Below are 22,023 nucleotides of genomic sequence, written 5' to 3'. Positions count from 1 at the left end.
GGGATCCAGCAGATGCTCTAGAGGAGGAACTCTTCTGTGAAGTCCCCAGTCCAGTTAATGTTAACCAAAACATAACCCCTCTCCTCAGTGCTGCTTTGCCAGAGGTACCTAACAAACCTGTGGGGAGTGAACTTTGTACAGAGCGTTATGGCCAACAATGACAATGACTACCAGCAAGATTTCTGGCAAAATGTTTTGCACACCAATCCTCAGGCCAGTAGGGCCATATTGCAATACAGTGCTAGTGGCTTTTCTCTTACCCCAGACCTACGCTTTAAGCTGCTCTCACAGTGCAGTCACTCCCTGATCCCTGGTTCACTCCGTGCTTCCTTCCAGCTGCCTCACGCTCATTGTTCCAAGCTGCAGCCAGGAAATCTCCTTCCCTATTGTTTCAGCCCAGGCATCCTTCTCAGCTATACCTCAGAACAATTCCAAAGGGCTGTTCAGTTCCTGATTAGACACAATTATATGCAAATATACTCCAATTTCTGAGTGAGAATTTAACCCTTTTGTCTCTGTGTAAGACAGCATACAATACATCCAGAAAATGGATGTGTGTGATGAACTCAGTCTGGCAACGTCAGCCCCTGCGGGTCCTCTCCCTTCTTACCTTCCCAGATATACTGGGCTTGTTTTTTCCTTAAATCAAATACTCAAACTGGTACTTTCAGAATTTCAAGGCTCTTAAGGATCAGTTTTTCTTGCTACAAGGAATGATCAAAGCAGTATGAGCAAGCCCGGCCTATAACACTCTCCTCAGTTTTCAACTTTTCTCGTAATTCCAACTTGGAATAAGAGTCATTAACCAGCATTGCAGGGGAATGACGCAGAGCTCCTTCCGTGGAGGCCGTTCCCACAAGAAACGGCAGGACAAAACCAGAAAGTCAAAATGGCTTCACGTCATTTGGGCTGTGAATAATGGGTCAGCTCCTTTGAAGCCACAGATCCCCATTCCTCCCTGCAGCACCCTGCACAGAGCGCAAGGAGCTCTCTGCTGCTGCCCCATCTCGGCATGGGAGGAGCACGCAACGCTGAGCCGCAGGAGGAACCGGATTAATTGCTGGGTAAAGTGCAAAGAACACACAGCAGAACGCCAGGGAAAGGCTCCAGCTATCTGACTGCAGCTGATGGAGAAGATACTGCAGGCAACGCTGAGGCACATGGGCTGCAGCACGAGGGTGCAGCACAGAACTCAGCATCCAGCTCTCAGAGGTGGCCAAAAGCCCTTCAGCATTAGTAAAGCCCTATCTTGGGCTCAGTGCTACATTTGTTAACCACATACACACACTTCTCAGTTTAGGGCAGGATCTCTGCTCTCATTTCTGTACTAGCAGCTCTTCCTCTCCCCAGCTGATGTATTTGTGCTAATCTGCAGAAAACTTCCAGACTTGAAATTCTGAAAAACTGTAGTAAATATTTCCTTGTTCTCATCTTCTTTTAACTGCTTTCCAAGAGAATTTTTTCCTTCTCTTGATTTAAAACCCATCTTTGGTTTCACTGCAAACTCCAGCTTGTGGTCCCCATTCTACAGTTATGAGGCTGCCCTGGCTCTGAGTGCTTCCATTGTGGCAGGGCGGCACTTGCCAACATGAAGATTTTGGATTCCGTGGAGGGATTCAAATTCAATTAAATTCTATGGAGTTGTCTTCCTTTGCAACCACTTTGGTTACGATGTGCATCTCACGATTTCTGGAATAGTAGCAAGTCACCAGTTTTCACTTATAAGCAAAGCTGGTTTTCTCCTTGCTCGCTTGGGTAGACATCAGTGAGCAGCGATCAGGATAAGGGGTGGGTGTCCATGGACCCCCTTCCCTCTCCAACACATTTTTGGTCTCATCTAAGCAGGGTAAAGCCAACCAAACACAGACTCCTCAGAACTCTTCTTCACTCGCTGGCTAGCTGCAGAGTATAGCTCAGAGACCCCCACAGGAAGGCTGTGAGGTTAGACCCGATCCAAACTTCCCAACCACCCAGTGTGGTGGGACTGTCCCAGCCACCTCCTGCTCCAAGCTGGGGCAGCTTGGGCCTGCTGGAAGGGCGCAAACATTTGGGAGGATTTAGGCACTGAGCTGAAATGCAGCATCAAGCCCCTGAGCACTGCAAGGCAGGGCATGCACAGCATTTCTTTTCACCTCTCCCATAGGACTGCAGCCCACCAGTTCCCAGGAGATTACCCAAGCACCTGTAGCTGGAGTAGGAATACCTTCCCATTATCAAGTCTGTGTATAATTCTTCCTCAATGTACACTAAGTGAAAGAGACCACAGACAAATCTACGTTTTGTTTTTTTTTTTCCTTCCTCCCGCTAGAAATCCTTTAGGGTTTCTGCAGAGCACCCATTAGCAATTTCTAACATTCACCAAACACTAACGAATCCCTAAGCTTTCACCAGGCCATAAGCAGCCCTGTGCTGCTGCTTCCCTGAACCCACCCCCCACCAGCCTAGCTCCCCTTTCCTTCCCCCCAGCACCTGCTGCTGCTGCCGTGCCCATGCAGGACCGCAGAGCTCCAGGCACAGACCCTGCTGCTCTGTGCCAGCATCCTCGTGCATGGTCAGAGCTGCACCATGTGCTGGAACACCTGTTACCTAAAGTCTCTCGTAGTTAGGATTGCTTCAAAGCCTCTGTGCGCTTTATTTCACATTTTACTCTTCAAACATTTCAGTCTTACTCAGCAGTCATTACAGGAGAGTGCTTTCTGTGAGGCTGATATCTGAAAAGGCAAAAACAGTTAACTCAGGTGTCCAGGCATCCTTCACACCACTAAAGCACTCATTCTGTGACAGATTTTAAAGTCAAGACTTCTCATTTGTAGGTTTTGGGTTTTTTTCAGTTCACTTTTTGGCGACTGCAATTGTGCATTAAGCTAAGATTGGAAGTCTCTAAAACAGAATTTCCATTGCCTGTATTCATCGCAATCCCTTGTGTAAAAGTGCATTCCCATGTTCTCGTAGTTCAAGCAAAAAAAACCCAGGCAAATATTACGGATCTCAAGAAACAGATGCAAGCACTTGGCCTCTACGTAGTTAGAAGAGAATAAAATCCTTTCTGTTTCCTTTCTGCCAAATCTTTTAGGCTGCATTTTTATGAAACAGGAAACTAATATTTGTGCAATTAAATATTTAATTTTCCTCCCCACAGTACTAACTTAGGAAGTTGTCTCTGACACGCTGCCAGGAAAATGATTATTCAGTATTTTGGGGACCGTCCAGTCATTTCTGCTCTTTATTGCATTTTCCTTCCCAGTCACTAACAAAAATTCATTTGGCTAATTTGTCTCTTTCCTCCCTCTATGTTTCACAGACAGCCTAGCACCAGGCTAACCTCTGCCCCATCTTTCTTTTCGCAAGGCAGCACACAGACACACAACCTCAGGCCCATGCAGCAACTCTGGGAAGTTCTTTAGCAAAAAGTGCTGAACACCGCAGCCGTGGGGCAGCACCCGCTGCCAGTTATCTGCTGGGTCTCTGGCACAGAGCTCCGGGTAAGAACACGTCAGAGGCCCCAACGTTTTATTTGTAAAGACAACTCTCCGCAGGTGGCATGAAGCTGGCAAAAATCCCCACGACAGCCCCCACTGCCAGCCTCCCTGCAGGCCCAACGTGTGGATCATGCTTCCCAACACTAGGGCTCCTGCAAAACCCGGCTCGAGCCTGCTACTTTCCTCCTGCCATCCCAAAAGAGGGGGTGGATTGCGAGGCACGGTGACAAGGACAGGCCCTGCTGCAGCTTCCAGCTCGGAGCAGCCATCCCTGTGAACCCCAAAGCAGTGCTCCACTCCCTGTGTCTGCAGGAAGAGCTGGTCTATGAGACAACACCTTGTTAATCTCCAAAATCCACAATCCCCTCTGAGAGCAGAATGATTCCAGGGCAGATCTTCAGCAGCAGCAGCTCTTCAGAACCACTACAGGATTTACTGGATAGGCTACCAGTGTTTGTTTTGATGAGATCATGCTCAGAGAAAAAATAAGTCAATAAGATCGTAAAATATTAACTTTTCAGCGATCACTCTTTCCTTGGAACTGCCAGTTTCTTGACCCATTTTGGAAGAAAACAACATGTAAGAATAGCTAGGAAAAGGCAGGAGCAAGGAACTATCACATCTGCAACTGTTTTCCTCCCACTCACTTTTAGTCAAGCAAAATAACACTCCCAAAGACTAACATTGCCTCTTTTCAACATCATCTCCAGCATATGACAGAACTCTGTTACATAAAAGCTGGTGCAGGCTGTCCAGAATTAGCTGGCTGTGCTCTCCTGAAGAGGTATAAGCCTGCTCAGAGCAATACAATTAGAGCTGCTAAAGTGGATTATATTCATGCGAACGTCCATTTGTCGTTGCTGTCAGAAGGAAACAAAATTGGCTGGAAAACAAAATATTTTCAGAGGTTTGGAGGGAAACTACTACACAGAAAACAGATACTTTGTAATGGTAGGAAATGGAAATCTGCAGGATGAGGTAGAAAATGTTTTCCTTTCACAGCAAAATAGTTCAAAGTGGATATGGGACTACACTGCTAAGGGAAGCCTCTACTCCTCGGAACAGTAGATTGTGAGACAGAGCTGGAAAACTGGACTCTCTTTTCCACTCTGATTGTTTCAGCTAAGCCTTGGCAATCCTGTGAGAGTGTGAGACCAGTGCAGACGATCCGCTCTTGGGACTGCACCAGAAGCATGCTAATTTGCCAGCAAATCTCTGGCTAATCCGTTATTATACTACTTCTCTACAGGGATCCACACTGCTGCATCTAAATATCTTCTGGTTTCATGTTATAGAGGTGCTTTTCACAGCTGGCTTGCAGCAGACAAGGTGTATGCCCTCTTGCAGAGGGGACGAAGCCCTGCTTTCAACTTGATCAGGTGAACCAAAACAGTCCTTGTGCCTTCATGGAACCGCAGCACAAACCCCACTGTGTGTTATTTACAGTGCCCGTGTGCACAGCACAGCCGTGCCAGGGCAGGCACCGCAGGCCAGCCAGTTCACAAGTCATATTTTCCATATAAGAAGATGTGTGTCACTTCTGGAAAGTCAGTCTGCTCCTTGTTGACCAGCATCTGAAAAGCCCCTTTCATTTGCTCAGTGCTCAGCACCAGGGCAAACCTTTATCCGAGGTTATACAATCTGAAACAGAGACTGATGCTCACATCCAGGGCAGCAACCGATGCTAGCAGTATGGCTAAAAACGATATATGAACACATAATGGCCATGTTTACTAAAACCTGTTTCATTCATCTAACATCTTAACAATAATGCACACAGGCCGACTGCCAAGAACACGGTGACTTCTGGTAGGTGAGCCCAGCAGGAGCACATGGCAAAGATCCAGACTGTAGAGGTTTAGGTGGCCTCAGTGCTGCCAGATATTGAGGTAGCTGTTGTCCACATTATTTTCATGCCCTCGTACGATCAGGCCGATGAATTTCCAGATATATGCCTGTCAATATTATCCTTACCATCTCAAGAACGAGCCCGATTTCCTCATACAAAAAGAGATTTTGAGATCACCTAAAATCAGGACTCAAAGCTTCATTAAAAAACAAAACAATTCTGCCGTTGCCCACAGATGAATACCAATTGCTTCCCAGAGACCAGATGCTGCAGTAGCACCCATTTTGTGGGAGAACAGGGCTCGGATGGCAGGCACCACAACAAGCAGAGGCGTTTCCCAATCTCTCTGAAGTAAGCGCTTGGAAAGAGTTTCTCCACAGGACACCAGATGTGCAGCTCACGCAGCCTGCAACAGCTTCCCTACAGAGAACAGCGAGACAGAATGGGAAGGGCACTCTCCTGACTTGATCTTCTAGACCCAAACACAGCTTGGAACCCATCTGCTCTCAGGCTTTTCGAAGCAATGAGCTGAGAACCCCAATGGAGGGTTGCACACTGCTACCGAGGAGTAAACAGGAGGAAAATGGACTGAGAAACACCGATAAAAATAGGATTTAAAGAAAGCGCCCCAAACTGCCTTGTACTGCTTTAAAGGTTACGTCAAAGTGTTTTAAATTTAGACCTACAAACAAAAGACTTGCTTCAAGGTAACAGTACAAAGACACGATTTGCAAAGTTGAAAATCATTCAAGAAGTTTGTTTTTCTTTTTCCTTCCCCTCAGTCTAAGTAATTTAAAAATGCATTCCTACAGCATTTGTGAAGCACTTGGAGGCCTATGGCCCCAAGCCTGAAATTTCTCAGCTCAACAGAGACACAATGAAATTTATGAAGAAAAACAAACAAACAAAAAAAGCAACAAAATCCACCCTGAATTCAGGCCTTGTGAGAATGAGGACGTAACTGCCAGAAGTCTCCTTGTTTTCTGCAAGTCCGGCTGTTTGCAGTTGTTTCAAACAATTCCTACCAGCCCCGAATTAACACATGGTACAACACTGTGCTTCTCAAGCTAAACGAATCCCAGAGCAGACGCAGCAGCCTAGCACGTCATGTTGGTGCACAACATGGTTACAGGTTTATTTGGCTTGAATTGCTATGGGAGCCAGAGCGTAGAGGCAGAGGCACAGGTAGGTGAGACAACACACCCCTGTGCCTGCCTGCAGAATGCTTTCCTGAAACAATCCCACAGAAATAGCTGCCTGTAAAACAGAGAAACAGGGTTCAATCCAAGCAAGCGATGTGCTTTTTCTCAAGTTTTAACCAAACTGGCATCTGAGCAAGCAGTAGAACCAGGACAGAGCAGCAGCTAAAAATCCTCTCCTGCCTCTTCTACCTACCTCAACTACAGCATTAGGGATGGATGCTAATTTGGATGAGCAAGTATTCTCCCAGTAATTGCTCAGAAGCCTTCTTAATCAAGGAGAACACCCTGTTGTCTAATCTAATGAAATTCAATCAAATCCCATTTTTATTACATTTTAAATCTTAAGATATCTTAGCTGAAAAAGCGGCCACCAAAAAGTAAGTTCATTATGCCATGCTTCTGTTTCCAGGCTTTGCACCTTTTCACATTTAGCCTTCAAAAGAAACACCGACTGTTCTTCGCAAGATGAAACAAGCAGCCCTGTACTCCGGAGCAGCTTCTTTAAAAAGCTGCACGTGCACATGATCGGGAGCAGCCCGGGTGAACGAGCTGCTTTCATTTCTCAGTATTTCCCAACATCATCGACTGGGAAGGATGACGATTTTCAACAGAGCTGGAACATTTTCACAGAAAACCACCCGCACGGAGCTGCGCCTCGCAGAGTCCCAAAACCACGAGGTGGCATTTGACCGTCGAAAAACCCCCTTCATCCGATGGCGCTTTCGGTCGGGGTTCCGGGAAGAGCTGCTTTTCCTCGCACGAAGCCCCCAGCCCCAGCAGCACAGCACGGCCCCGCTCTGCGGCCTTTCCCCAGGAAGACTGGAGAAGAAAAGCTCGCAGGCGGCCCGCCCCCGCCCCGCCGCCCCCAGGCCCGGCCCCGGGAGGTGGGGGAGCCCCGAGCGGGCCCAGCAGCCGCGGGAACGGCTCCCAGCCCTCAGCGACGGGGCCTTAGGGCCGGGCCCCGGGACGGGCCCAGAGCGCGGCACGGAGCTCCGCCCGCCCGCCCCCCAACCCCGAGCCTCCCCCTCCGGTACCTGCGCCCCCCGCGTGAGGCCGCGGCCGCTGAGCTGCCCGTGGCGGAGCTGCGCCAGGATGTTGGTGGGGGCTCCGCGCCGCCGGCGGCCGCCGGGCCCAGGGCCTACCGCCGCCATGGCCGCTGCCCCGCTCGGCCCGAGACAAACAGGAAGCGCCCCCTCCCCCGCCGCTTTGTACGGAGCGGCGCGAGGGACGTCCGCAGCGCCCCCGTCCGGGCACCGCGCGCCCTGCGGGAAGCGGCTGCGCCCGGAGCCTGCTGGGAAATGTAGTCGGGGCGCTGTGCGCATGCGCGGTGGGCTCTGGGAAGGAGGGCATGGCGGCGGGCCTGGGGAGCCTTGCACAGGGGAGCGGCCGGCTGCCCCAGCGCGAGCTCTTAAAAGGCGTTGTAAATGCACCAGAGGGGGCTGTGCAGGTGGAGGTAGCTGTCGTTACAAGCTGACTGGCTGCAGTGAGGCACCAGGCGTAGCAAACACAGGCCTCCTCCACTGCAGGCCCAACAGGATTTGTAGCACTCGCGTTAAGCTCCGATGACATTTTGCAGAGCTGCTGTCACACTTTGTTATGTATCTGAATCATAGAATCCTTAGAGTTGGAAGGGATCTCTGAGGGCCGTGTAGTCCAACTCCCCTGCAATGAGCAGGGGCACCACAGCTAGGTCAGGTTGCCCAGGACCTGGTCCAGCCTCGCCTTGAAAGTCTCCAGGATCAGGGCATCAACCACAGCCCTAGGCAACCTGGGACAGTGCCTCACCACCCTCACTGTAAAAGATTTTTTCCTTATATCCAACCTAAATCTCCCCTCTTTGAGCTTGAAGCCATTTCCCCTTGTTCTGTCACCACAGACCCTGCTGAAGAGCCTGTCCCCTTCCTTCCTGTAGCTCCCCTTCAGATACTGACAGGCCGCTCTCAGGTCACCTCGCAGCCTTCTCTGCTCCAGGATGAACAGCCCCAGCTCTCGCAGCCTGTCCTCATAGGAGAGGTGTTCGTTCTGTGGATCATTTTTGTGGCCCTTCTCTGGACACGCTCCAACACGTCTATGTCTCTCCTGTAATCAGTCAGTGTCTTGCAGCCTGCAGAACAACACTGAGCACCAGGCAGCCATGCCATAAATAACACCAGGGAAGCCCCAGACGTGGATTAACTCATGTACTCAGCCAATGTAATGGGGCAGACATAAAAAAAAATGTTCCCTGCCTGTCCTGAGCAGGCCACTTACCAGCCCTGCTCCCAGCGCCTTGGTCCGTGCAACACCACAATGTACAGGACAGCACAGCAGCCCAATGCCCTGTGAACCTGCTACTTCAGCTGAAATCCTACAAAAAGAGAGAGAGCTGCAGTTTATGGGCATCCTGTTTTGGTATGTTTCTTTGTATTGTTCTAATACCCTTAATAAGCAGGCACGTGGAGAACCTATTAACAGAATAAGATCAGAAACAGCTGCACCATAGTACAGTAACATAAGTCTGTATATACTTCACTACTACTAGCTGAGGTGAGCAACTCAGTCATAGAACTAAAATCCACAGTGCAGCACCCAAGGAGCTTCTTGAATCAAGTCAAATAAATGACAAAACAGCAACTCATGACCATGTGAAGAGCTTTCACAAGACCTTTGTGAAAACCTGCTGTGCTCCAGAAGAAAAAAAAATTGGATTCGCACAAACTGCCAAGACAAGTGCGAAACATCACAAATACCTGAGGGCGAATGAAGCCAACAAATAAAAGAGGTCACACCAATTTACAAAGGCAGACACCAGAGAGTGAGTTCCTGACTCACATACAGGCAGCAGCTCCTAGTGATTGCCCCCAGAACTTAACCATCACCAGTAGCTGCCCTCCTCCCTTGCTACTGCCTCTCCCAGACTTCTAGAGCTCCTATCTCCTGCTAAGCAGAGCAGCCCAGATGGGGTTGTTAGGGAGGCAGCAAGGATTGCAGCATGCAGTCTGGGTGCCAAAATCATGACCACTTTAAACACAGACCTCAGTTTATATTCAATTTTAACTTGCCCTTGTACAAAGAACAATGGGTAGAAAGGAATAAAGACAGGAGAGATTAACAAGTTGCTCAACAATGCTGTCTAACCAGTGCTGTGTTGAGATCCAGGTGAAGTCTTTTAGAGTTTTATAGCACCACACCTTACATCACTAGTCACCACCATGAATAATGTGGAGGCCTGTGCTGATCACATTTATAAAAAGCATGATCTGCTAATGGATGACTTGCTGTTTAGATAAATTGCTGTTCACAGAAAGCCATATGAAGAAATGCAAACACGGCAATCTTCTCTTACTCACTCTGCTTCATAGGTACAAAAGGCTGCCCCTCAGTCTGCTTTCTCACTGCTTTCTCTGCTTCCCTCCCCCTTTGCTTTTTTAGCAAAGGTTTTTACCATTTGGAATTCATGCAGAGATCTGTCTCATTTTCCTCTCTCTCCTCCTTGCTTAGCTCCACTAAAAGGTGTTTGTCAGACCTTTCATCAATCCAGCCACATCCACAGCCTCTCCAACTGCAAACAATTCTGAAATATCTCGAAAAAGTCTGGCCAAAGCTCAAGGCTTTGCAGGCTGCCTACAGTATAGAAAAAAAATAGAGAGGCGACGTCAACAGCAAATGCTAAATCTGGTTTCTGTGCTATTTTTCACAACTCAAACCAAAATTGCAGGTTCCTTCCAACCTTTGACAGCTGCCAGGAGTCCCAGTAGGTGGGACCTTTTGAATTCTGACCTGCCTCATTTGGAAGCCATCAAAAATTTCGACTACCCCAACACTGTGTTTCATGCTCACCTCATTCTGGATTCCTGACAAAACTCCACATTCTGTTAACATGACTAAGTGCTCACCATGTTGCTTGGCTGGAGTTCTCCCTCCCAGTGGAAGACACTAAAAGAGACCTACCAGCTCTTCAAGAGACAGATGTCCTTCATTGTGAGGCTCCTGGGAGGAGAGGCAGCAGGACACATTAAAGAGCTGGAGCATAGCAAAATTAAGGTTGTCTTGTGTTATTCTAACTCATCTGTCCCATAACACTAATGAAAATCCATCTAATTACTTTCAGTAGAACAGCTGTGGGCAGGTTAGTTCTTTCAGCTCCAGCTGCGCTCCACTAAGGTCTTACCTCCCAATGCTACTGCCCCATTTCTGGCATTGGAACATTAGGTGAGGGTACCAAAATTCTGTGGTTAGCATGCATCCACTATCTTAGTAAACTGCAACACATCCTGAAGTCCTTTAGCTTGTGGGTGGAGCAGCACTGAAAGAGAATAAGGACCAAGCACCAAGTGAAGCTGTTGGAAAACACCTGTATTCCATCAGCCTTATGTTTGCAATGAGGAGCCACTAGCCTAAGCTCCAACAATGCCTCAGTTTTAGGGTGCTTTACTTTCAATACTTGACTGAAACAGTTGCATGCAGAATCTCTAAAGCAGCAGCTGTCACCCTAGATAAATGGAAGAGAGAAGTACACAGGCAGAAGCATCTGCAGAGGTCACCCATGCTTCCAATCAGTCTGCTCACCGATGGAAGGGCCTCTTACTATAGTTTATTCACAACTGTAACAGGATTTCCATCCTCAGGGATAGGAGGGCAGGCTTCATGGAGCAAGTGTTTATAGCTCTTGTGATGGAGACAAGAGCTCCTCAAAGCAGTGACACTACTCCAGCAAAGTCTGGGCCTTGACTCAGTTGCAGTTCAGTATTTTACTAGCCAGCCATGGATTTATTTGTCCTGTACTTCTAGCCCACTCAAATGAAGAAAGCCAAGGCTGCAGTACAACTCAGAGAACCATATACTATGTGCCAGATTGACACCATTGTAGCAAACAAAACACAGAGGAGGGGAAAAAAAAAAAAAAGAGATGTGAATCCAAACCAGTCATGTACCCAGGCTGCCAGGGGTGCATTTTAGTCGCTTCAGAAACAGCTGTAACAGATACAGCACTGAAGCAGCGGTGGCTGCCACACATGGGGAAACACAGGATTCTCCTGGCTGCTTTAAGTACTAATCTGTGCAAAAGCTTCCATACAGGCCTAGAGACACCATTTTACTAGCCATTCATACATTCACTTCAAATTGCCAGCTTGGATCTTCTCTGACACAGATTCTGGCTTGTCCGTGCTTGCTCCTGACTGCTCACCACCCAGCAGGCTTGGAGAAAGCCTAGCATTTTTTCTGCCCTTTTTAAAATTTTTCTTCAAGAAAAATCTCTTTGTTACCATACTGCATTTGCTCATTGCATACACCTGTTCTGACACTAATAATGGTTTGAGTTTGCCAAGTCTGAGTTTGCCAAGTCAGCCGAACACCAAGAACTTTCATGCCTTTCACCTGTTGAGACAACAAAGGAAATGCAGCTTTGTTTTCAATACAGGAAGGATCACAAGAAACTCTCACTTCCTGTTGCAGGGAGCAGCTTATGAACCTCCTGCACCAAAGGAAAGTTACATTTCATTCTGAACTGAGTCACCTTCCAGTCTACCCTTATGGGTGCTACCCATAGAGCTCAGCAGGTCCACCTGGAGGCCAGCTTCACTGTTAGAAGTGGCTGATGCGGAGTTAGACAACTGAGGTCCCAAAGGGAAGTTTAAAAGAGGAAGGAAATGGGGAAATTTCGTAGGCAAAGTATACCGGATTCTGAAGAAGAGAGCACACTCTACTGCAGGGTAAATCAAACCTCTGCAAGTCCATGTTCCCCCTCGGTTTGCAGATGACATTACCTGGATGCTTACTAAACCAGTTTCAGGAAGGTAGTACTGACTCATGCTGATTCTACACACAGGAAGCAAGCAGTTCCCTGTGTCACAAGTGCCTTCCTCTCACTGAGCCATCCTTCGTGCTTGACAGACATGCTAGTCTACAAATCTGAGCCTTCACCTCGTGAATCACAAGGCTTTCCTAACAAATCACAGATCTTTCAGGCTCACCACACATTTATAATGAGGCCAGTGAAAAAAAAGTGGAGCATACCACAGAGGAGATTTGTAGTCTCAGAGCTGGAACTAGAGCTTGTACTCCAGCGCTTCATTCCTACCGACAGGGAACCAACTTAGGCTCACTTTTATGGAGCAGAGTAAGCTGTGGACTCTGTAAAAGGCTGTAAAACTTCAAAGTCACCATGAAATAAACACAGTACCTCTCAGCCTGGAGAGGCTTTTCTTTCTGAACACCTGCTTGCTATTCAGGTAACCAACTGTTGTGAGGTCAGTGACTTAACAGCATCAACAGCTGATGTGTGAATCACATTTATGAACCAGCAGCAGCAGAATTTAATGCAAAGTTTTTTTCACTTTGTACAATTCACATTGTGACGTATGACTTTTTTTCCAGTATGAAACTATAAAAATATATTCCCAGAGTCTGCATCAAGTTCAGAAATTTGTATGGATAACAAAAATATAATCAAGTGTTGTCCAGGAAGACCTGTCCCAGCACTGCAAGTTTAGAGTTAAAAGACTGACTGGGGCAACTCAAAAGGGAGTGTGATCTCTTCCTAGAGTTTCTGTTCTTTCCACCTAGAGGTATATCTGCGGGGTCTTTTGCACTCTCCCCTTCACCACAGTCAGAAGTCTGCTTTAAGGGGAACTTCTTGTTTTTCTGAAGTGAGTAAAACTCCCGCATTAGGTCTTCCACTTCCCACTGCTCTTCTTTCCGCTTCCTGCAGCAGTGCAGCGCAGCAGGGTCTATGGGATGAGCTTCAGTGTTGAAGATGTACCCTCCAGCATTCAAGATGCATTCGCCATAAGGTGTGACCACAACATCAAAGTCTGATCCATCATTGTGAATGAAGTTGTCTGGGTCAAACAGTAGATACAAGTATTTCACTGTTTCAGCCAAGAAGAAGGATTCCATGCGATTATCCAGTCTGTGATCTCTCAAGTCTTTGATCTACAGAAGAAGAGAACCAGTGGGTTACATTTACATCAAATTCAAGAACTTAGAGGAGAAAAATTAAAACCAGCTTGTAATTCATCTACGTCAAACAGCACAGCATCAATTCACCCCATATTTTAGATGGTAGTATACCAGTATACCAACAAATTTTCAGATGTTTTGAATTAGTATTATCCAGTGATTAGAAACAGGAAACTAAGTTAAGAGAAATCTAGTTCCTATAAGGGTAAGAAGAATAATCTTCCCATCATTTCCCTAACTAAAAAAAAAACAACCAAAAACTTTAAATCTTTAGAAAAGAGAACTTCTAGCTGTTTAATGAGTGAATGGATGAGATCCTGCAGGAAACTGACTAGAGGGACAGATGAACTGATCAGAGCTGGCAACTCTTTAAGGATTCTTTTCTTAGAGTACAAGAGCTCTCCATCCTCATGTGTAAGAAATGAAACAGGGAAGGATGAAACCAGCATGGCTAAGCAAGGATCTGCTGGTCACAATGAGTTAGAAGGAAACGTTCCTGCTTCCTCTGCCCATACATGTGGCCTGGGAAAAGTACAGGGAAGAGAACAGGATGAGATTAGGAAAGCTAAGGTACAGATGGAACTGAACTTGGCCAAGGATGCAAAATAAAACAATAAGGGATCCTACAGGGACACTGGTCAGAACAGAAAGGCCAAGGAGAGTGTACCCTCTCTGATACATGAGAAGGGAGAACTGGCTACAACAGATATGGAGAAGGCTGAGCTGCTCACGGTTTTTGCCTCAGTCTTCACTGGCAGTCAGGCTTCCCTTGCCTCTCAAGTCCCTCAACTTCTAGGTGTTTTTTTTCATTTGTTTTACAACAGACAGGCAGAGAACCCGTTCATTTCTACAGACCATTTGAGCCTTCCTGCCAATGTGGAACACCTCATACCTACCAAGATACAGGAAAGCTGAGGAGATTCTGATGCTCTCCTATGTTTTAAGCTCTGGTGTGACAACCAGTTACAGAATTTGGCTCGCTTTTCAAGCTGCAAGAAAAGTTACTCCCAGAAACATCATCAGCAGTTCAGCTTTAGGAGTTTACTTGAAAAAGAAGTCATGTTTCAATAGATGTGATTACTTGACTCAATGCACAACATCATTCATAAGAACACTTTGTATCTAAAATGGCTATTTAGCAGCCACACTTACAGTTGCAAACCCACAGTCCACCTTGCTGATCTTCTCTATTGACTCCACTGCATCTCTTCCCAGTTCTAAGAGTATGGGATCTCGCGTAGCACGGTACAGATACATTGCACTCTCAATCAGCTCTGCAAAAACAAACAAACAAACAAACAAACACCAACCCAAAACTAATTAACAAAGAGTTGCAAGCATGAAGATTATCAAACCACCATACGGGGAAGAGATGTTCTCTGAATTACTGATAGTGATTTAATATGATCATGTAAGTAGCTTAGCTTGTCTTGTACTTCCTCTGGCTAAAAACACACCAGCTGGATTCTAGTGAGGCTGTGCTACAAAGAAATTCAGTGTAACCACGTTCCATCAACTCAGGTAAGACTGAATAGTGCTCCTTTCCACATTCAAGAAGAGGAAGAGGAGCAACACAAGAGGATTCGAACTCAGTTGTCAAAATGAGCAAAGATAGATGCTTCTAGAAAGGATTACAAATAAAATTCAACCTCTCAAACATAATCTTAAAAAAATGCTGTAAGGCTTTGGAACACCATGAAAACTGTCAATATAGAAATACTGTACGTAGGGATTACATGCATTTACAAAAAAAAAAGTCTTTGCTGTTGCTATAATAGATGCTAAAGTTAACACTGGTAGTTTTTGGTAGAAATGTCAATGTGAATTTTACCAAAATGCTCAGACCAAAAGGCAATTAATTACACAGCCTTACTGACCTAATAATCGCGTGTGAAAGTTTTGTCAGAAAAAACAAACATCTTCATAGGAAAGAGACTGCACTGCAATATTACAGACAGCATTAATCCTCTTATGTGTCAATCTCTACTCGTGTAACTGGAACTAATTTGATTCGGGAACTCAACAGAACTAGAGCAGTCTATTCACACTCACCTTCACCTCCTAAACCTAAGGGTATAAGCAGTCACATTAACATTTCACGTGACTTTAAAGTAAAAACACCCCACGTTAGAAAATCTAACACAAACCTGTCATATCTGATGTCGGGAACTCAATTCAATAACAGGGCCCCTTTCTATAATAACACTACTGTCTGCTTCCTTTAATAGCCCTGCCTTTGCAAATGGCAGAAAGCAAAGCATTTGGCTTTGACTAGTGAACATCACTGGTGAAACCGAAGCAGGAACCAGGTCAAATCAAAACTGGGCAGGAGCTTTTAGATGGCAGTTACTGCTAACATCTGGTCTGATCTCACCACCAGAACAAAACCAGAACTACACGTTCCTTTTTATTTCATGTCTGCTTACCTGGCCTGAGGGGGTATCCTTCTCTCTTGTCCACTGTATAGCCCTGGGGAATGTTGTAGAACTCAGGCAGCCCACCAAACTGCTTCCAAACAGTGTAATAGTTGAGGAAGGTCCGCATGGCATTATCCACATCCCCAATTAGGCTCTGAGAGAGAGGAAACAATTAACAAAGCAACATCAGGGTGAAGAAGAAACAGTACAGGAATTGATTCAGTAACACCTCTACAGCCAAATCAAGAGATGATGACAGAAATGGGTTGTTCAGCAAGTCTTAACAGCATGATTGATTAGTATTTAAGCATGATACCTTAAGAATAGATAGTATGAAGAGGAATTAGATACTGTTGGACAATATTATTTCAAGCGTACAAAATACGACGTTGCCTTGATTTTCAGTTAACGGAAGGCTGGATTTCCTTTAGTCGAGCACAAGATTCAGTTTGTTTCAGTAGGGATTACCAAATCCCAGACCAAACATAAGTACTGGTAAGAAAGCAAACTTCTCAGCGTATTTCGGTGGGAAGCATTCACAAAAAGAATGTATATATGTGGTAGCAGTAGAAAAGCTGTTCTATTTTTCCTTAGGTTCCCATCTAGATTATGCGACCACTATCAGCACAGTTTGCTACAACAAAACCACTTTCTATGCTTAGTAAGACTTTTTTTTTTTTAATTAGACCAAAGATGGAGACAACATTTACTCTTACAAAAACTCAGGACTGCTGCAGACATCACCAGAGATTAGAACAAAGCTTGAAACCAGCACAGACGAGGTTTATGTCTGTAACTTTTATTTTATATATCAACTTGAACAAAGTCACTATATGCTACCAATGTGACAGCTCTCACCTGTAGGCCTGGCCAGTAAGCCTCCAGAGACTGAAAAACAGGCATGGATACCGTTCCTTTGTACATCTGAACCCAGAGGTACCAGTCATCAAACTTTGTGTAATTTTTGATAGCTTTGTTATATTCTGTGTATTAAAAAAAAAAAAAAAGCATAGATGAGTAGGTAATAAAAAAAAAGTTCTTTTTCAGATTGACTGAAGTCCCTGTTTCACCTCAGCTATGTCAAATGAATGAGCTGTGCTTTCCTCCTTGTCAGAACGTGCACTGTGGTAACTGTTCTCACAGATTGTTCCAAAGTGTTACAACAAAGACATTGGGAACAGTCTCAAATGGAACTTATTAGTCTTGCTCTCCCACAGGAAAACTTTTACAGATGAAGTCAAGGGCACATTCCTGGGACCCTTCACAAATGAAAAACAAACAAACAAACAAAAAAAACCAGCTTACCTAGGAACATGGACATCAGCTCCTTGTCCTGCAGGAGAATGGCTCCTTTAACAAGGTATTCAAAGTAGGAGTCCACTCCTGCTCCAATGCCAGCATCTTGGGCCACCCATTTGGCAGTTATCACGTCAATGTGGTTACCAACCTGGAGGAAGCAAGGGGAGAAAGAAAGATAGAGTTAAAATGGAAACAGAGCTCATCTTCTAAATGATATTTTAAAAAATTCCCACAACAGCAACACCACACAAAAAACCTCTAACCTTCTCTCAGAAGAACAGATTCACAATGATAATATCAATGAGCATTTTCTCTAGTACAAGAGATGTCTATCAGCACTAGAGAAGTACAAACCATAGAAAATCATTACTTGAGGATTTGCTGCTTCCAGTATAAACACTGCAATGGCCAAAACAAAATGTCATGCTACAGTAAAAATCCAGCCTCAACATTATGTGACTGGTACTAACTTCTATCTTATGAAAGCACAGAGAAGGATGATGAGGTACAGATACAGAGCACAGTGCCAAGAATGTCAGGGGCATGAGAGAGCTGCCACGCTAATATTTAAATAGATTCTTCACACCTGGCAGTCTTCAGCCTCCAAAGAAATCTAGCTGAAGGAGAATTTAAAAACAAGTGTGACTAGCTTTGCAAGATTGGAAAAAAGTTATTCTGTTTCTTTCCAGTGCAAGAATCAGGGCATAAAATAAAAATAAACAGATTCCAAAGCAAACAGAAGTGTTTCCAGCAGGCACCAAGCCTGCTGAAGTTCAATATGGTTTGAATTTTGGGTAGCCCTGTGTGGAGCCAGGAGTTGGACTCGATGATTCTTGTGGGTCCCTTCCAACTCAAGGTAATCTGTGATTCACACAGCACACGAATACATCTATTATACTTCGCATATGCCACCATAGGAGTTCACATAAATTCAAAATGCAGCTAGACACATTAACTGAAGAAAAACTGATCAGGCAACAAGGAACACAGATCTGATATTTCTTGCTCTGGATATCCCCAGAACACCAAAGCTGTAGAGTCTAGAAATACCCTGGTGCTCTCATTTCCTTCTGTAGGAACATTGTCGCACCACAAATGAGATAGTCCTTTCATTTAATGCTGTACAGTTGCTGTTACAAAAGCTGCAATGCCCAGCAGAAGGCATTTTTGTCTCCCAGACACATCTGTTCTGGAGCAAACCAATGGCATTATGTTGAGTTGTATCACTAAAGCAAAGGTGAGCATGCTACATGCGCTCAGGAACAACATCAAGCACATGACTTTCAGCCCAGTTATTAGCACTGTGCTTATTTATCTAATCCTATTTCCTTAGTTCATATTTGCTTCTCTTGCAATTGCATTCCCCCCAAGCTATATGAAAATTCAGAGCCTATTTCCTCACTCACCAGTCCAATATCTGAGCGGTTTTTCCACAGTGCCTTCAGAGCCTTCCTGGCAACATCTTCAAACACTGGGTCACCAGTGAGGTGGCTTAAAGTGGCGAATTCCACTATAAAAGTACCAATTCCAGCAGTACAGGTAACTGGAGTTTCCCCAGGGTTCACTCCATGCAACAAGTTCACTGTTCCATATGGCATCCCAGTGGGAGTCTGAAAAGCTGAAACGAAGTTTTTGGTTCACATGAGGGTGCTCACTGTTACATCTTATCAGATGGATAAGCAGGCGTGTTCCGCAATCCCCTCCACATACAGCAGCAACAAACTGGGCTGGAGCCACAGAAGTTACTGCAGATCTGCTCCCCCCTGCCCAGAGCAAGGGCTGCATCCCTGCACAAACACAGCAGTCAGTGAAACACAACTACACACGCTGGTCAGCAGCATACGAACACCGAGCTCGTAATTGCTCAAGGACAGCCTAGGGTGTATGCAGAGAAGGAAACGGTGTGGTGCTGTCAGAGCACACATCCCAGCAGCAGCCCACAGAGGGGCAGATAAGGCTGCATCTTGCCTTTGCAAGCTGTTGTTTCACAGTCTTTATTTATCATGCACATAAAGTATTTCCTGCAGCAAGCAATTAACAAATTGACGCATCAAACACATACAACACTTGGCGTGCACGTGGACAACTGGTGCCATGAACTTACATGATGCTCTCCCACAAACAATGGAAGTTGGCTTCCTTTGAGCTCAGGCAATGTGGGACTGTTCTGTGAGCTCGCACATCAAGCTGAGCCATCTTCCTCTGATGCACCAGTTGCCTCAGGAACCACAGTGTAGCAGCACAAAGCAGGCAAGCTCTCACCTGGCAGCAGTTTGCGAGCTGCTTCCTCTGCCATCCTCAGGAGGGGTCCAGAGCACGGCCATCCCACCTCCACCTCAACGCCAGCCTTCTTGGACAGCAAGTGAGCAGAAAGGAGGCCACCCACCACTGCAAGGTGCACAGCAACAAGCCCATTAAAAAATACTGGGACACAGGGAGAACAAAATCCCAAACCAGTTGTGTTTTATCATGATGCAGAACAGCATTCATGGGAAAGACATGTGAGATGCACATCATTAACACCCCTAATTCAGTGCCTCAGAACGGTTGTTTGTTTCGTCCTGTTTGCAATAGGTACCCGGATATATTTATTCCATTATATTAGGAGCATCAAATCCCACCTGCCCTCCTGTATCTGCACTGTCCTGCAGAAAATCAAAAAGTTGGACATACAGTGGCTGTGAAGCTCTAAAGAGGAACTGTATTCTATTTCTTCCAGACAGCTTAATATCACTTTTCTGTAATACAGCATACCTTCCTAAATCCGTTGGAGAAAAAAGCCTAGGTTAGAGTCAAGAATTTTAGTGTGACTGTCAGAGGCAGGGAGTTTTCAACCTTTTCACAGGTTTGCCTGCTGTCACATAACAAGCATAAACACAGAGAAATTACAGTGCTGCAAACGCTGGCTCAGTACTGTTTAACAGGAGAAACACCCCAAAAAAAAGAGCACAACTAACAGCTACATTCCCTGTCTCACAGAACCAAAGCAGGGAGGTGCTCGATAGGGTATAAGATTCCACTTCACTGAGGGCAAATGTCTTTGTAATTTTCAAGAAAAATATGGCAAGTTTTATTTCACAGCACCAAAGCAAGCTTCTTCCAAAACAGCACGTCAAAAAGGGAAGTATTAAATTTGCACTGTTTCCGTGGAAAACGCATTTACACCAAAGCTTAAAACTTGGCACTAGAATACTGAAAGTGACACGTGTAACTCCTGCTTCCATTGAGGCAGGAAGCAGAAAGGTGCAGTGCACAGACAGAAAGGAAGTGACATTTATCTGGAGTTTTTCTGAGCGTGTACGTGTCCTGTGACGCTGCGTTACAGGCTCCCCCTGAGGTTGTTACCTCTGTCTGCACCCCAGAGACTCCCACGGAAACACAAACCACGGAGAAACCCACCTCACCTCGGATATTCGTTTCGAAGACGGATGCGTTGACATCGATATCGAAATCCACCCCTTCCTGCAGCACGGTGACCACGCGCTGGAACTCGGTGACGTTCCCCAGAATCTGCAGCAGGACAAGAGCGTGACAGCACGGGAAAGCAAAGGCGCAATCCCACGCTAGGGGCTAATTTGACTTTTTACACGGTGCTAGGACAACGGGGAACGGCTTTAAACTAAAAGAGGGAGATTTAGGTTTGACGTGAGGGGGAATTCTTTGCTCAGAGGGCGGTGCGGCGCTGGCACTGCTGCCCAGAGCTGTGGGTGCCAATCCCTGCAGGTGCCCGAGGCCGCGGCCGGGCCCGGGGCAGCCCGAGCTGGGTGCAGCCAGCGCAGGGCAGGGGTGGTGCCGTGAGGGCAGCCCGTACTCACCAGCAGCGTGTCCAGGGCGTCGATCAGCGTCAGGGAGAAGCTGTGAGGAAGCACGGAGCTGAGGCCCGGCCCAGCGCCCGGCCCCTCCCTGTCCCCGCCGCCCCTACCTGCCCCAGGTGTCGTGCCCGTCGCAGGTGAGCGGCCGCAGCTCGTCGTAGGGGAAGGCGCTCTCCAGGTAGTGCTCGTAGGCGTGGTAGAACATGGCGCGCACCCGCTCCCTGCGGCACACACGGCACGGCTCGCTCGCACCCGCCCGGCCTCCCCGATCGCCCCTCAGCCCCTCCCGGCCCCGCGCTCACCGATACGAAGCCACATCCAGCCCCCGGACGGCCGCGCCGGGCCCCGCGGGGATCCGCAGCGCGCAGAGGCACAGCAGCGAGCCGAGCGAGCGCAGCAGCGCCATGGCCGCGCCGGGCCGCGCGGAGCCGCCGCCACAGCGCCAGCGCATGCGCACGGGGCGGCTCGGCGGCTCCCCGCCTGTGTAAAGGCTTCGCTCTTCACAGCCGACCTACGTGCCCCTCTGCTGGCTTAAAGCCATTCCCCCTTGTCCTCACGCCATGTAAATAGTTGGTCCCCTTCTTGCTTCAAGCTCAGCACTGACCCGCAGCGAGCCCTCCCTCTGCCCCCACGGCGCCTGCGGGGCTGGAGGGAGCGGGAGCCAGCAGGACTGGTAGCTGCAGAGCAGCGTGCTCGGAGACACAAACCCAGCGCTCCGACACGCCGTGCTGCTATTCAGCTATTCCCCCCGTGCTGTGGGGGGAGCTGCTGGCGTTCCCTCACCGACTCAACCCACGGCGATGCTGCACGGCCCCGCCGGGCTGTCCCGCTAGGTGTCAGTGCGCTGCCGTGCGCCCGCAGCCCGCGGCTCCTTCCCACGCGTTGTTCCCGTGCTGCCGCTGTCATTCAGGTTTCTGGGGCCGTTTATCACCCAGCTGTCTGCTTTCTTGTGCCGTGGCTCAAGGCTGCTGGAGTATATCTCGCTGCCTTCCCGAGAGAAGCAAAGTATCGCGGCTGATTTCA

The 22,023-nt window shown here is 47.1% G+C and overlaps 2 protein-coding genes across 2 annotated transcripts in view; both read right to left on the bottom strand.

The window, feature by feature from the left end:
- The window catches only part of TRPC4AP (transient receptor potential cation channel subfamily C member 4 associated protein), a 33,691-nt gene extending 25,966 nt beyond the window's left edge, over positions 1-7,725 (bottom strand). The window contains exon 1 of the mRNA XM_021416429.1: positions 7,565-7,725. Within this exon, the coding sequence (XP_021272104.1) occupies positions 7,565-7,681 (117 nt within the window). The 5' untranslated portion in view covers positions 7,682-7,725. The remainder of the gene's footprint in view (positions 1-7,564) is intronic.
- EDEM2 (ER degradation enhancing alpha-mannosidase like protein 2) lies at positions 12,787-21,466 on the bottom strand. The gene is made up of 11 exons (XM_021416832.1): positions 21,303-21,466; positions 21,111-21,221; positions 21,004-21,043; positions 20,593-20,698; positions 19,451-19,576; positions 18,595-18,806; positions 17,195-17,336; positions 16,748-16,872; positions 15,899-16,043; positions 14,625-14,746; positions 12,787-13,445 (listed from the first exon to the last, which is right to left on the bottom strand). Exons 1-11 carry the CDS (start codon positions 21,449-21,451, stop codon positions 12,960-12,962), a joined length of 1,764 nt encoding a protein of 587 aa, XP_021272507.1. The 5' UTR covers positions 21,452-21,466; the 3' UTR covers positions 12,787-12,959.

The sequence above is a fragment of the Numida meleagris genome, chromosome 19 (genome assembly GCF_002078875.1).
Source record: "Numida meleagris isolate 19003 breed g44 Domestic line chromosome 19, NumMel1.0, whole genome shotgun sequence".
NCBI lineage: Eukaryota > Metazoa > Chordata > Aves > Galliformes > Numididae > Numida > Numida meleagris.
Note: the sequence above shows the minus strand (reverse complement) of the source record. Positions and strands in the feature narration are given on the sequence as shown.